Source organism: Ostrea edulis, chromosome 7 (genome assembly GCF_947568905.1).
Source record: "Ostrea edulis chromosome 7, xbOstEdul1.1, whole genome shotgun sequence".
NCBI classification, from domain to species: Eukaryota; Metazoa; Mollusca; class Bivalvia; order Ostreida; family Ostreidae; genus Ostrea; species Ostrea edulis.
In genome coordinates, this window is record NC_079170.1 from 38,408,237 (window position 1) to 38,423,595 (window position 15,359).

Genomic DNA, 15,359 nt, shown 5'->3' on the forward strand with positions numbered 1-15,359 from the left:
AAACATTGGACTACTCAACGCAACATCCGGATTTTTTTCCCGCTTCAGTGCCATCTTCTGCATTTCTAAACCAACCTGTATCTGACATTCTGCAAGGTCCCTCAGTAAAGTTCAGAACCTTAAATTTACGGATAAGCTTATTGCGTCTAAACCCTTAGAAACACCAGTCATTTGTGTGCTGTGTGGTCATGCTATCACTGACGTTTTCTCTCACACAGCAATCTGATCCTGTTTGTTACTTATAAAACATCATAATGCATGGTGGAAATCTATATCAAACTTATTTGGCGTACACCTGGAAGCTGAACTTTGCGTCTTGCCAGAATAAGAGCTATTCCTTACTATATCGGACTTCTCATCCTGCTAGTTTTATCACATTCGGAACTCATCGATTTAAAACTAAATGCTAAGCACGTAGTCATCTCTTGTGCATTCTACAATAGGCTATACAAACATCAGGCCACGTATAAGGACTGCCCGTGTCTGGCCCCTTCTCTACTGCAAGTGTTCGCCACAATCCTCATCATGAACTCATTATTTCCATTGTATACTAGTATGTATACATTGCCTTTCCTCATCTCTTTTTCCCTTCTTGTTTTTGAATGTACAATCTATCATTTATTTACATCATGTCGCCGATAATGTAAAAATATAGTTTATCCTTTTTTATATAACTTGATAATCTCTGTAACAGAGGAAACAAAAGATGACTGACTTATAAAAAGCAACATGACATGAACTTTATTGACTTATAAATAATAATATGGCATGACGTTTATTGACTTACAAATTGAAAATCGATATGACATTATCTTTATTGACTTATAAATATCAACATGACATGACGTTTATTGACTTACAAATTGAATATCTATATGACATGAACTTTATTGACTTATAAATATCAATATGACACGATGTTTATTGATTTACAAATTGAATATCTATATGACATGAACTTTATTGACTTAAAAATATCAATATGACATGACGTTTATTGACTTACAAATTGAAAATCGATATGACATTAACTTTATTGGCTTATAAATATCAACATGACATGACGTTTATTGACTTACAAATTGAATATCTATATGACATGAACTTTATTGACTTATAAATATCAACATGACATGACGTTTATTGACTTACAAATTGAATATCTATATGACATGAACTTTATTGACTTATAAATATCAACATGACATGACGTTTATTGACTTACAAATTGAATATCTATATGACATGAACTTTATTGACTTATAAATATCAATATGACACGATTTTTATTGATTTACAAATTGAATATCTATATGACATGAACTTTATTGACTTATACATATCAATATGGCATGACGTTTATTGACTTACAAATTGAATATCTATATGACATGAACTTTATTGACTTATAAATATCAATATGACAAGACGTGTATTGACTTACAAATTGAATATCAATATGACACAAAGTTTATTGACTTGTAAATATCAATATAACATCAATTAGATCAATCTGAAATCATTCTCAGCGTATAGAAAGTATCCTTCATGACAGAACCAGGACTGGCATTATTTTTAGTATCGCCTTTATGTTTACCTTAAATAATGTGTCAAAATCCGAATCTCCATCTATTTTTATACCGCAAATGAAAAATATTAATTGCTATATTTGGAAATGTTAATTAATAGGTTAATAAGGAAAACATACAGATGTATGCATATATGGGGACAGTGATGCATGTGACTAAAGATATTGTTAAAAATAAACTGAACATCCAAATGCAATCTGACTCCCACAAAACATTTTGACAATAGAAAAAGAATATTAAAAGTACGATTCATTGGTTGTTTTTGTTGTTGTTTTTTTGTTTGTTTTTTTTGTTTTTGTTTTTTGTTAATTACATTTTGTACAATTATATAAACATTGAAAATACTTAAACAATGGCAATATATCCAGTGTATGCCCCTGTGAATGAAATTACTACGGAACCTTGAATTTACTGAAGCTACGTAATCATTAGACATTCCCCTCTGTGTTTTCTTCACATGGTTTGGCCAGGTCAGCAGTGTCATTCTTGCCAGTGACAAACGACCCGGAAGTATGTGAGACGTCATATATATTTGCGCTCAGGTGCGAGTCCTTCTCGTGGAGGTGATTGTATGAGTACACGTCATCAGCGGAACACTCCCCGCTGAACATCGCCTGGGAAACTCCATACACATTGTTTGGTATCTGTTCTGTGGATTCGTTAAGCTCATTGTATATAGGTTGAGATTCATTTTCATCATTTGTATGACGTACAATTTGATTTTCCTAAAGGGAAAAAAAAGGATATTAATGACATTATTAATACTGACAAAATAAAGCAACATCCATAGAAACCAAAATAATAATGAAAATTTAAAAACATCAAACCAAACGAACATACAAACCTAACACAACAACATACAAACTAAAACAACAACATACAAACTAAAAGAACAACATACAAACTAAAACAACAACATACAAACTAAAACAACAACAACAACAACATTAAAACAAACTAAAGAATCAGTTGAATTTGATATTTCTGGTCGGATGGGGCTTTAATGAATATTCAAATGTATATTTGGACTCAAGTATAGTGGGAAAAATATGTTAGGGCTTTTTTTATATAAAATTTTGGAGACGGCGATGCAAGAATACGACATAAGGTCTCAACTGTGCGGGGGGTTTTCTGCGCCGTAAACGGGGGTTTTTATGGGTGATCTAGCCGTAGCTCTCTGGTCTATCCCAGGGAGCTACATGTACATGTACTTATCTACAGCTACATGTGTGCGCACACCAGAAATCTGTACCATAGGTACTTATATCGCTTGGAATAGTAATACATTTATAGTAATTAGTGATCAGTTTGGTCAAAATAAAATCAGTAGTTTTTAAGAGGAGTTTTAGAACAACTACACAAGTTCTTATAGTGTAGAGTGTGTTTGCATGTATATGATGTATTGTTTATTCTTTTAAAGCTTTTTATATTATACATGTACAACGCCATTGAATACTTTGTGTAAAAGTAGGCGTTAAATCAAATAAAAACAGGTTCAGTTTCTTAGTTATCTCCCTTTGGTAGAAACTGTTCCGCTTATTTGTTTTCTGTGAATTTCCCGAGCCCAATGATAAATTCACCAAATTTAAAAACAATGGGTCAATGATTTTCTAAGATATGGCCCACTTTCAAAAACGTTTAAGTGGTCCACACGCCATTCGAAGGCTGATGCATGTATTTGTTCAAACTGTACTGTTACAATGATTTATTGATTACAATACGGATGTCCCAGCATTTTAGGATGATGTAAACTACAGATAAAAAATATTACAGGCATCATAATTTCCATGACATCGACACCCATAGTATGCTTAACAAGGATGGATCACCTACTTTCGATATGGCCGTATCCTTAGCCATTATAAAGGTAAACATTCCTTACCCTCGAATTGCCGAACTCGTCATGATCATCAGAGGTGTTTCGATGACTGTCGTCGATTTTGATAGACGATGCATGAAGTCTTGTGCTAGGGAAATTAAACATAACCATCTCAAGTTAAATATCCATTAAAAGTTTGTAACATTCTATAGAAAAGAATAACGATAGAATGATAGATATAGCATTACCTGCTAGATTTTGATTTTCGTTTTCTGCAGTAAATGAAAAGTAGGACTGTGGAAGAGCAAATTACTCCGAAGGTAAATCCACCTGCCCCTACCACGACCAATTGGTTGTCCTTCTCTGAAAGTATAAACTACTTTGTTGGAAATGTTTAGAAAATATGAAATGAAATGCCAATGAAAATAATTATGCATGGCAGTGGTTTTGGTTTGATAAATGCATCTGTTTTTCAATACAATAGGATAGAGAGATAGATAAAGAGAGATAGAGAGAGGGAGGAGGTTAAATTTCATACCATGTATCCACGACAGAGGCGTCTCTGTAACAAAACAATATCTTCAGTACATATGTTTGCCAGATTTTATATTGAAATACGGATAATACATCTGCATATCATGAACAGAGCAGGGGTATTGAATTTCGGTTAATTGTAATATAAACCATGGTCCGGAAGTTGACAGATCGTCAGGCAACAGTTTTTAGACACGTTCTTCCTAAAAATCTGTTAACAGATTACCATGTTTACATGGTGTATGTAAGTCGCATGATTCTTGGAATATGTGAATACATGTATTTACAACAAAAGAGTTTAGATTGGGGTTTCAGATAAAAACGTTATGATGTTTCACCTTTTCTTTTGTTTGCAAACAACACTACTGTTGCCCTTGAACCCTGTCAGCTATTGTATATTATTATAAACCTTGAATTTTTTTTTTATAAAACTATTACGATTCAGAACCAATATCATAATTGTTAAACTAACTCTTGGTCTATTAACAGGTCAACAGTTTACAAACTCTTGCCTAGATGGTCGAGCGGTCTAGCGCACTGGTTACATGCTGCTTGGAGATTGGGTTCCGCAGGTCGTGAGTTCAACCCCGGGTAGGGGCGGAAGTGGGTATCCAAATAAAGTGAAATTTGCTGTGCTTTATATTAAATATTTCTTCACTTAGGGCAGTTATGTTCATTTAAGAGTTCATTGCAATTTCTGTGCTTTAGATATATATATATATATATATATATATATATATATATATACACAAAGCACTAAAATGACCAACGACATGAACAACCAGATTGTCAAATATTGTGTTTATGTTTCTTAATTGATTCGATACGCAAGAGTTTGTTCTGCGAATGATCACGTTTTAAATCGAAATAGGCTACTGGCAAACAAGTTGGTGTTAAAGGGATTCAACAGTCTCGTTTAAAGTCAGGGTATAACGATCTAGTTTGTCAATACAACCTGTCATTGGGTCAAATGTTGCCTGAGATGTTTCATACTTATTGCTAGGCCTTTCTTGGCAGACTGATTCTGACGACGGATTACTCCGTTTATCTGATCAAGATATTGGGCTTACGGTGGGTGTGACCGGTAGACAGGGGATGCTTACTCCTCCTGGGTACCTAATCCAACCTCTGGTATATCCAGGGTCCGTGTTTGCCAACCCAGTATTTTGTATTCCTTGATTCATCGCTGTTCGTTATCTTCACCTTATATATATATATATATATATATATATATATATATATATATATATATATATATATGCATATGTATGTATATATATATATATATATATATATATATATATATATATATGCATATGCATATATATATATATATATATATATATATATCTGTGTGTGTGTGTGTGTGTGTGTGTGTGTGTGTGCAGTGATCCCCTGCTATGTTGCACCCCGTTGTAATGCCTCCCATATCACCAAAAAAGTTCGAAGTCCGGTTTTCCTCGCTATGTAAAACCCTGTTATAATGTCATCCCACGCATACTGCCATCTGGCAACCTATTTACAGGTACGATTTGGTCAATTTCCGTTATAATCACCCCCGCTAATTATCGGCAATCAACAGTAGGGAAATTTCAGTGAGCAGGCTTAAAGGACACATCTCGTGTTTTCAAAGTAAACATAATTATATGCATTTTGTCTTCCTTATGCTTATAGAAATTAAATGTACTAGTTCGTTCGCTGAAGTATTGCAATAATTAGCCACAATACGGACTTAAATCTAAGCCCCGATTTCAAAAAACCTAGTTAATTAGATAGTAGTCACGTGGTACAGTGACGTCATATGCGACCTTCGTCGATCAATTTGTTGTAAAAGTAGTGTTAGATATTTTTAAAAACTCGGGTTTTAGGGGCTAATTTATTTACCATGGATAACATTTATTTCGATGTTGACTAATTTCCCGAATCTTATATCTTTTAGCCACCAGTGCATACAAATAGCGACCCAAATGTAGCGAGGAAAGCTAACTTTCTCGTATGAAATCTGCATTTGCGAGTAAATAATGTTTACATGGGATCGCTGTGTAAACACTATTTGGTAATGCCATTTCTTTAAATAACTGTAATTAGCGTTGTTACTTTTCTAAGATAAACAGTGCAATTATTATTAGATTTATATTTGGAGAAGTTAGATTGGCCTAAATTATGATACGATCACATATCATTGACAACTAGGCCTACTGTCACGAGTGCATTTCGAAAAGAAAAAGAAATAACTTTCTCTCTCTCTCTCTCTCTCTCTCTCTCTTTCTCTCTATATATATATATATTATTGACTACCATAATTATATCAAAGAATTCGATTTCATTTTGATGATTGTTTTCTATGATGTTCAGCGGTAGTTGATCCTCTGTCAATGAGAAGACTCTGCGAGTGAAGAAATAGGTGGATAATATTGTTCACTCAGTATAGAAATTCATAGGAGTAAAAACGGAAGGGTCATTACTCTCACACCATGGTAGCACAGACAAAGTACTATTACGGTTTGATATCGTGTCATCTGATTCACCTTTTAAACATGTCCCATTCCTGATTACATAGCCCTGTAAACACCGTGATGTCTTCCCTTCAGCGTTGTGTTCGCATTGAACATTCCCAGTACACTGTGAACATGCTTCGCAAGAAACAGCTCTTCTCTTAGCTTCGATATAAAACAATAACAATAAAACAGTCATGTATCCACAAAGCAGTTCTTATCGTTCAATCTAAATGCTACAACATATTCAATTACTGTAACAACCATGTAAAATATTAGATACCTTTTTGAAACAATACAATATATATTACTCAATGTTTTATAATTTGATTGTGTCGCTATATATTAATGTAAACGTAAATTATATTCAAATAATAGCATCTCATCTCAAGTGTGCGAAATTATTTCCATATCCAACAAGATAACGTTACATTTACTCTGTATCACATTTCCCATGGTTCCCCAAAATTTCTCTTTTTCAATAAAATTTTCAGTTTGAAATTAGTTGAAGTAAATTGGCAAGAAAATTAGCAAAACTCTTAAGTATAAACATTTTGAAAGTAAATTTCTAAAAGAATCCAATTTTTAGAGTTGTTAGATACCTTTTGCAACATTGTCAGAGAATGTTGAATCTGATGACATTTATATCTATTGTCCTTGAACTCAGTGTTTAAAATGTGAAACTGATCTCGGTGAAAGTATCACATTTATTCAATGATTTTAAATCCTAAAACTATAATGAATGCTAAAGAATGCATTTGAATGTTTCAGTTGTAGCCATTTGTCAGTCAGGACGGTGTATTTGTCAGTCAGGACGGTGTGCTTGTCAGTCAGGACGGTGTGTTTGTCAGTTAGGACGGTGTGTTTGTCAGTCAGGACGGTGTGTTTGTCAGTTAGGACGGTGTTTTTGTCAGTCAGGACGGTGTGTTTGTCAGTCAGGACGGTGTGTTTGTCAGTCAGGACGGTGTGTTTGTCAGTAAGATCGGCATTTATTGTACTTCCTTTATTGAGATATACATGTATCATCAGCATTTTTATGTAAATTAACTTGTACATGTAAGTATTATGTTTATTAAGCATAGCATTAAATAAAGTGAGGTTAAATTCAAATGTCCATAATTATCAACTAAAATGTTGTATTTTGCAATGAATAGAGCGAGGATGAAATCTAATATAAGCAATTATCAAAACAAAGGTAAAAATCTTACGGATACAGAAGTTCTTCTCAAAAATTGGATTTTCTTCGCAATTTTCCCTTTCATCGTCACATCCTAACCCTTCTGCGCATGTTTTTCCCACGACAGCTAATACAATGACATATAAGATTTATAACGTTTCATTTCTATTGAAATTCAGTGCTTTGAATTGCATATTTTTTAATGTTACTTAAAATCAACTTTACGAATATCGTTATTGTGACGTCACAAAGGCAGCATACTAAATTGGCGCAAGTTAAAGTCAATAAGGCGCCAAGAATAAAACAAAACTACATTGTCATAACAAGACACTGCACTCTTGTATTAGTATTTCAAATTGTTACACTCTGAAGAACCTAACTACACGGCGAAAGCGCTATGCGTAATTGATTAAACCTGGGTCATGTGTACTTGGTCATCGTTGAATATATATATATATATAGATAGATAGATAGATAGATAGATAGATAGATAGATAGATAGATAGATAGATATATAGCAACTAAATACACATAATTGAATGTATAGAGAGAAAATTAGAAAGATAAGGAGAGCCGTAGAGAGGTTTACAGGAAATGAGATATGTAGAGAAAAAGCACCACACCGTTTTCCCATTTGCACATCAAAAGACTTTGTACATCTTGAGAGTCATTTTGAGGTTGGCAACTGTAGGCTTCCAAATCAAAATTATACTCGTAATTGTAGGAGTGAAATATCACATTCACTTTCGTAATTCTGAAGGTGTTTTTCCAGTTTATATTTCTTGAAGATTCGAAGAAATACAGACAATTCGTTCCATTTTGAATTTCAAAATCTGAAATTTGAACATAAATAGTGATCAATCTCATAAATCGTAAAAAGAATACAACTTTAAGAGTGGGGCACACCACAAGTGGGAGCAGGTTCCTGGGAGGCGTAAGCATCTCCGGTAATCGGTTACACCCAAAATGAGCCCTCTATCTTGATAAGTAAAAGAAAAAGGTGAAGATAAACAACAGTGATCAATCTCATAATTGCTATAGGGGAAACACAATTACGGACCCTTGGATATATCAGACGTTGGATTGGTTGTCTTGGAAGAGTAAGCACCCCCTGTTAACCTGTCACACCCACAGTGAGCTATATATCTTGATCAGATAAACGGAGTATTCAGTAGTCAAAATCGGTATGTAAAGAACAGCCTAACAATTAATATGAAACAGATCATACAATATTCAGCCCTGCCATAGTTTGTATTTGCAAACTAGGTCACGGCGTTTGTGACCGGTCAGCAACGGATGCTTACTCTTCATACACATCTGACCCCACTTCTGGAATGTACAGGGGTCTGTGTTTGTCGTTCTCTTAATTTTGTTTTCTTTATAGGATTTATGAGATGGATCACTTTCATTATCGTCCCTTTTTCATCAGTATAACGATCATAAATCATGCTGATAACATTTTCACAAATGTTGAAGATACAGTGTAAGCATACGAAGGTGGATATCCGATATCAGAAAGTAATAACTCACAGCAAAGCTTTCTGTTATAATTCTCAACAAATTTTCTTTTGATAATTCAAAGCATACATTTCTCCCAATAATATGAATCATACCTGATCTTTTATTGGGACGACGATTCGACCATTGAAGTTTACAAATTTTCTTTTCTTGAAAGAATGAAACTAAATCTGGGTAAGGAAACTCCCTGAAATCATTTACATTATAGATGTAACTTATAAAATATATATTGCCTCATTACAGGAGTTAGAAAATGAATCGATATTTATACCCGTCGATTGAAAGAAGGGATTGTTCTATCGTTAATTCAAATATTACATTGGTATGTGTTTTCTTACCCAATAAAATGTAGCGTAAATGATGCTTGAATCAGAAGCAGAGCCAAACATGTGACCAGCCAGGAAGCTGTATGCAAACGAAAAAATACCAGTTATAGTTACGTCATGTACCACCTATTAGAAGAACCTTGTATATCGTTGCAAAGGTCATTCTGCACATGTTTTGATTGTAAGGTGAAACAAATGTATGATTTTTAATACCTTTCAAGTATCATACCTGTACGTTACTAAACTTACCCATAACAGGGCAGGTTCAAATTATAATGATCTTCTTCCAATATCTATACAGCAGTCGTTGAATGCTAAAAATATAAGATATTGTCGGTAGAAAGAATAAGATTCTGAAATTGGTCGAAACTTTGATACAGGATTTGAATTTACAAAAAGGTAACACTGGTGCATCGATATATATGTTTTCTACAGAGCATGATTAAGTTACACTTCAGCAGAAGCAAGTTACACATATACAAATACAAATACGAATGTATATTTAATTTCTGTGATAAAATTTCGAAATTCAATTCAAAATTAAGGATTATCTCCCTCATGCAAAGCTCTCATCTTTGGATGAATTTGGCTTCACTTTTTGGCACTCTGATTTACCCTAAAATAACTCTTAAAGTTTATTGCTATTTCAGATTTCAAAACTTTCGGTTGAGCATCACTGAAGAGACATTGTATGTCGAAATGCGCATCTAGTGCATCAAAATTGGTACCGTATAAGTTTTACATATTGCATAACCTTGCGCCTCATAGTGACTGGCATTAAAAAGAGAAATACATCTAACAAAAACTGTGTATTTCAACTTTGTCATCCTAAATACATGATTGACATTTTTAAGGAGACACAAATTTAACGACTTTTCCATAAAAATAGGTATATGCATCTAGCGAGAGCTAATTTTAACGACTTTTTAAAAATTCCAGGAAAGATAACTATTACCTCCTAAATGGAATGAATTGTTAATGATATTAAAGTTTATCGATCCATCACGCTCGCTAAAATGCCAACATTGAATCCTATATAGAATTCTGCCTCTACGATTTGAAGATGTGTATGATTTTGCGTTAGAATGTTTACTGAGCAAATGTTCAATTGCTAATTAGATATGGAAATGAGACCCCATTGGTACACGTATATGTATGTAAATACTTTCTGATGTCTAAAAAGCGAAATGATGTGTTGTTATCTAAGTCAAAATGTTTCGGCATTGTTTTGTATCTATATTCAAATTTTAAAAAAGGTGACGTCTAAGAAAATGGGGGAAGGGGGAGGGGGGCTAACAGTGATAAATTTAAAGGTGAAGACAACGAACAATAATCAATCTCATAACCCCTGCAAGAAATACAAAATTAAAGGTTGGACAAACACGGCACCCTGGATAAAACAGAAGTGGGATCATGTCCCTAGGACCGAAGAATTAACATCCCCAGTCAACCGGTCACTCTTGCCGTGATCCATATATGTTGATCAGGTAAATGGAGTGATTTGTAGTCAAAATCAGCGGTAAAGAAATGCCCAACAATCGGTATGAATTGCGTCAGACAGCATTTGATCCAATTGCAGGTTGTATTGACAAACTAGATCGTTACAACGACCATAGAATTCGCTAATATCACCATCCCTATGCAGAAAACAAAATCGAGAACAAGACAAACACGGATACAAGAAAATACCAGAGGTATGATCAGGTGATTTGATGGAATCACCTTATACTGTTGGTAGTTGTGGGCTTGATCAAGTAAACGAAGTAACCCATAGATAGAATGAGTATGTAAAGAAAGGTCTACAAATTGGTAGAAACAAGTCAGATAGTATTTAATCTACCCACATTTTTTTTTTCATTTTACGGAAGTGTGCTGTATGTATTTTTTGCTAATAGTGAAAAAAGCTGCGGTGGCGAATAGACTTTCCTTTCTATCAATTTACAGTTATTTTACAGTTATAGCGTTTTTATAACAATTCCTGAAAGATATTTTCAAAACTGAATACATTTATAGATGCTAATTGTAAAACACTATTTTCCCTTTTATGCTCATGTTTTGTCCTATTGCTTATTTATTGCTGCTAGAAAGTTATACAATACTATATGAAATTTATATAATCTGCTTCTTACCTAGAATATTTTGAAAAAGACAGGTACATGTATATAGTCATATGCCCTCACTACACGCTACATGCCTTTTTGTGCATATTATTTATTCTACAATCTACTATTTCAAAACTATGATACTTTGTCCTAGAAATATCAATGAACGGTGAAGACAACGATAAGTGATCAATTTATAAGCAATAGAAATAGAGAGTTGGACACACACAGAACTCTGGATAAAACAGAGGTGGGATCCGTCACCTAGGAGGAGTGACCAGCCCTGTCGACCGGTCACACCCGCTGTGAGCGCTGTATCTTGATCAGGTAAACGGAGTTATCCGTAGTCAAAATCAGCTGGACAACAACGACCTAGCATTCAATAGGAAACACGCCAGACAGCATTGGTTGCATTGGCAAACTAGATTATTATAACGACCATAGAATTTACGAAATGCTGACTTTAAAGGAGACCGTTGAAACCCCTGTAGACCAACGTGTTTGGCAGTAGCCTGTTTTATAGCAATACGTAATCCATATATCATGAACATATAGAGATTGGACTAATGAGAAATTATGCACTGAATTAAAATTCTTTTTAATAGGATTACCAATTGCACCGATACATTTTATTTAGATTGAAGTTGATTCTTTTAATTCTGTCATTACATTTCCATCCATGGCTATGTTTTCATCCTCCGGCATGAACATATTGACATGGATTACGGATATGAAAATTTTGATACGTTCCAAGAAGGCTGAATTGGAACATATTAAAAAAAATCCATATCGATTAGACTTGGAACAAATCACTGTTTAGGAATGCAAAAATTACGTGCAAGAATCAGGAACGTTGAAGATAACAAACAATGATCATTCTCATAAATATTATATAAGCAATACAAAATAGCCCAATATCTTGAGTTATCCGTAGTCAAAATCAGTATGCCACGAACTGTTTAACAATCGGTATGAAACAATGATAGGTTGTATTGGGAACTATATTGTTATAATGACGATAGAATCTGCGAAAATACTGACTTTAAACGAGACTGTTGAAACCCCTGTACCATCAACAAAGGAACCATACAATAATATAAATGGAAAATTCAAGACCGAAACGAAATATTTCCTTAATTACTGCTTTGCAAAAACAAATACGCAAACAAAGATTCAATAATGGTACGATTTAGAAACGGAAGGTCGATACACAAGGTCAAAATAAAGTAAACAGAATTACACGTGGAAACACTGTTTTGGAAGACAAATTCACGTGAAAGAATCTGGAACAATACAATAATAGTAGGATTTGAAAACTCAAACGACACTCAAGGCAGAAACGAAAGAATGTAAGTTGTATGTTCAATTATGAAAGTTGGAGAACACGAACAGTGATCACTCTCATAACTCCTAGAAGGAATACTAAGTAGAGAGATGGGAAAATACTTACTGGGATGGATCACTTCTTCTGTTGTTGAATGTGATGGAATCATCTAATCGAAATGCTTCAAATAAGCAACGTTCTGAAACGAATTGAGAAGAGCAAAATGAGTACAGGATTTAATTTAACATGTACTTGACTAGTTTCATAAGTAAAATCGTTGTTTTGGCACAAGGTTTGAAATGAATATAGAATACAAAATGAAAATGGAATATAAATTGAAATCTGAACGATTCATATCTAATCATTCTTTCAAAACAACCATTGTGATTATGATATACGCGCCACTGTTATCATTCATGCAAAGGGAAAAGCTGACAAAGTGCTAGTTAGTTCATTGGTGAAGATGCATTATTTTCAAAATGGGGGTCCCAGGCTACATCCTTGACCCGGTGCGACTTCAAACCCAAGACATTTAGCTAGTCTTTAGGTAGTGGCTGTTCCAAACACGGGTTTTTCGAATACACACTGAAAAGGGATGCTCTTGTCACACTATGCGTTAAAACCCTCAATAATACTGCCTTGAACATTTCTGGTACTTTAATTCAGTAGAAAAACAACTCTGGAATAGAACGTAAAACAAAAGAACATTTAACAAATACAATGTAAATCCTCAAAATTACATTACCCTTTCTAACATCCCCCACCCCGTCCGTCAAATGGTGCTGCTTACTGTATATTTCAATTTCAATGTAGAAAGGGAGAAGAAATGGATATCAATGCGTAAGAAAAAAAGAAGGAAAATGTTTGGGGCTTTTTTTTTTTTATCTTAGGGAAACTTATTTTTAATGGGAACAAACCTTCCTCTTCTTGTTGCCTACAGAACTTAAGACCATGTTTATCTTTGAATGATAGCAAATTGCAGTTTCCTTGCAAGGATACACATACATACGATCTCTATAGGTTTTATTGCCGGTTTTCATTTCATTTCATGCATGGAAAATTGAAAGTAACGAACAGAAACCAGTCTCAATCAAAGTACTGAAAGTACTGATGGAAGTTGATTTTATGTAGGCCTGCACCAGATGCTTCTGGGATTACGATTTTTTTTTAAAAATTGAACAGTATCCTCAAAAGTCATAAACTTATGCACAAATTCATGTTGTGTCTTTATAACAGTCAAAGCGCAATAATTCATATCTAGATACATGTACATATAGACACTGGTAAGTTAACACCTTGTCTGGATTGTATTTTACTATTTCAACATAGCATATACATTTACTCTTAGAATAGCTCATTTTGTCAAAATATGTCAAATTAATATTCTAAAACAAAAACATTTTTTGAAAAATTTGGATTTCTGCTAATTTTTGATTTTTTCCTTACAACTCATCTTTGAAAAATAGGGAAAGGATTGGCATGAGTTATGACTACACAACTAAACAATTCCACATTGCTTAAAGTGCAATTCCTTGTACTTAAGCCTCAGATATTTACTTATCTTTTATCTTTAAAATTGATTCCGTGGGGATCCAAGTTAGAATAGGTCCTCAGTACCCCTTCCTTGCTTGTTGTAAAAGGCGACTAAATGGAGTGATCCTTCGGATGAGACCGCAAAATCTGAGGCCTCGTGTCACTGCAGGTGTGACACGATAACAATCTATCCCTGCTCAAAGTCCATAAGCTCCGAGCGTAGGACTTTCACTGGAAATGATATATGAGTGAAATATTCTCGAGAGGGAATGTTAAATAATATCCAATCAATAAATCTTTAAAATTGTCTATTATCTTACGTAAAATTTGAAATTCATTTCCTAGAGCTCTATGCAAATCATCTAGGAAATTCCCCACATGTGAAAAAGTGACGATAACGAACAGTGATCAATCTCATAGATCCTATAAGGGATACAAAATTAAGAGCCGGGTAAACACGGAGCCCTTTATATAACCGAGGTTGGAGCAGGCCCCTTAGAGGATTAAGCATTCCCTGTCGACGTTAAACAATATACAATCAATCAGGAAAGACGAAGATAACGAATAGTAATCAATCTCATAACTGCTATAAGCAATAAAAAAGAAAGAGTTGGTAAACATGAACCCCTGGATATACCAGAAGGAGGATCAGACGCCTAGTAGGAATACGCATCCACTGTTGACCGGCAACACCCGCCGTGAACCTTATATCAAGTAAATGTACAGATACTTGTACACAGGACTTCAGGTCCCGTTCGCCCTCTTTGTATTGTTAATGCTATTTCAGGTGTATTTCTGATGATATATAAAATTTAGAATGTTTTCATTTAAATGGAATGCATACATCTCGCACAGAAACCGGAGTTTTTAAAAAAAAATACGTCACCGATTATAATAGACGAACAAGACGGACAATACAGTCGGCAACGTGTTTGGGGGAAA

General features: G+C 34.2%; 1 protein-coding gene across 2 annotated transcripts; it reads right to left on the reverse strand.

Annotated features, from left to right (window-relative positions):
* Window positions 1–715: 715 nt before the first annotated feature.
* Window positions 716–13,807, reverse strand: LOC125655228 (uncharacterized). Of its 2 annotated transcripts, XM_048885440.2 has the most exons (12): window positions 13,630–13,807; window positions 13,011–13,083; window positions 9,708–9,772; window positions 9,471–9,537; window positions 9,228–9,319; window positions 8,238–8,447; window positions 7,646–7,741; window positions 6,471–6,602; window positions 3,947–3,970; window positions 3,657–3,771; window positions 3,472–3,556; window positions 716–2,314 (listed from the first exon to the last, which is right to left on the reverse strand). In XM_048885440.2, exons 3-12 carry the CDS (start codon window positions 9,709–9,711, stop codon window positions 2,018–2,020), a joined length of 1,122 nt encoding a protein of 373 aa, XP_048741397.2. In that variant the 5' UTR covers window positions 9,712–9,772; window positions 13,011–13,083; window positions 13,630–13,807; the 3' UTR covers window positions 716–2,017. The 2 variants fall into 2 exon arrangements, with proteins under 2 accessions (XP_048741397.2, XP_048741398.2); XM_048885441.2 differs by lacking the exon at window positions 7,646–7,741 and having other exon boundaries at window positions 13,630–13,721.
* Window positions 13,808–15,359: the final 1,552 nt, after the last annotated feature.

Bases quoted from the DNA above. Each gene is read 5' to 3' on its own strand.
- LOC125655228 (XM_048885440.2), bottom strand. The intron at 3,971-6,470 runs GTGAATCAGATG...GTTTTGTTACAG, and splicing joins GAATGGGACATGTTTAAAAG to AGACGCCTCTGTCGTGGATA. The intron at 3,772-3,946 runs GTATGAAATTTA...TTATACTTTCAG, and splicing joins GCCTCTGTCGTGGATACATG to AGAAGGACAACCAATTGGTC.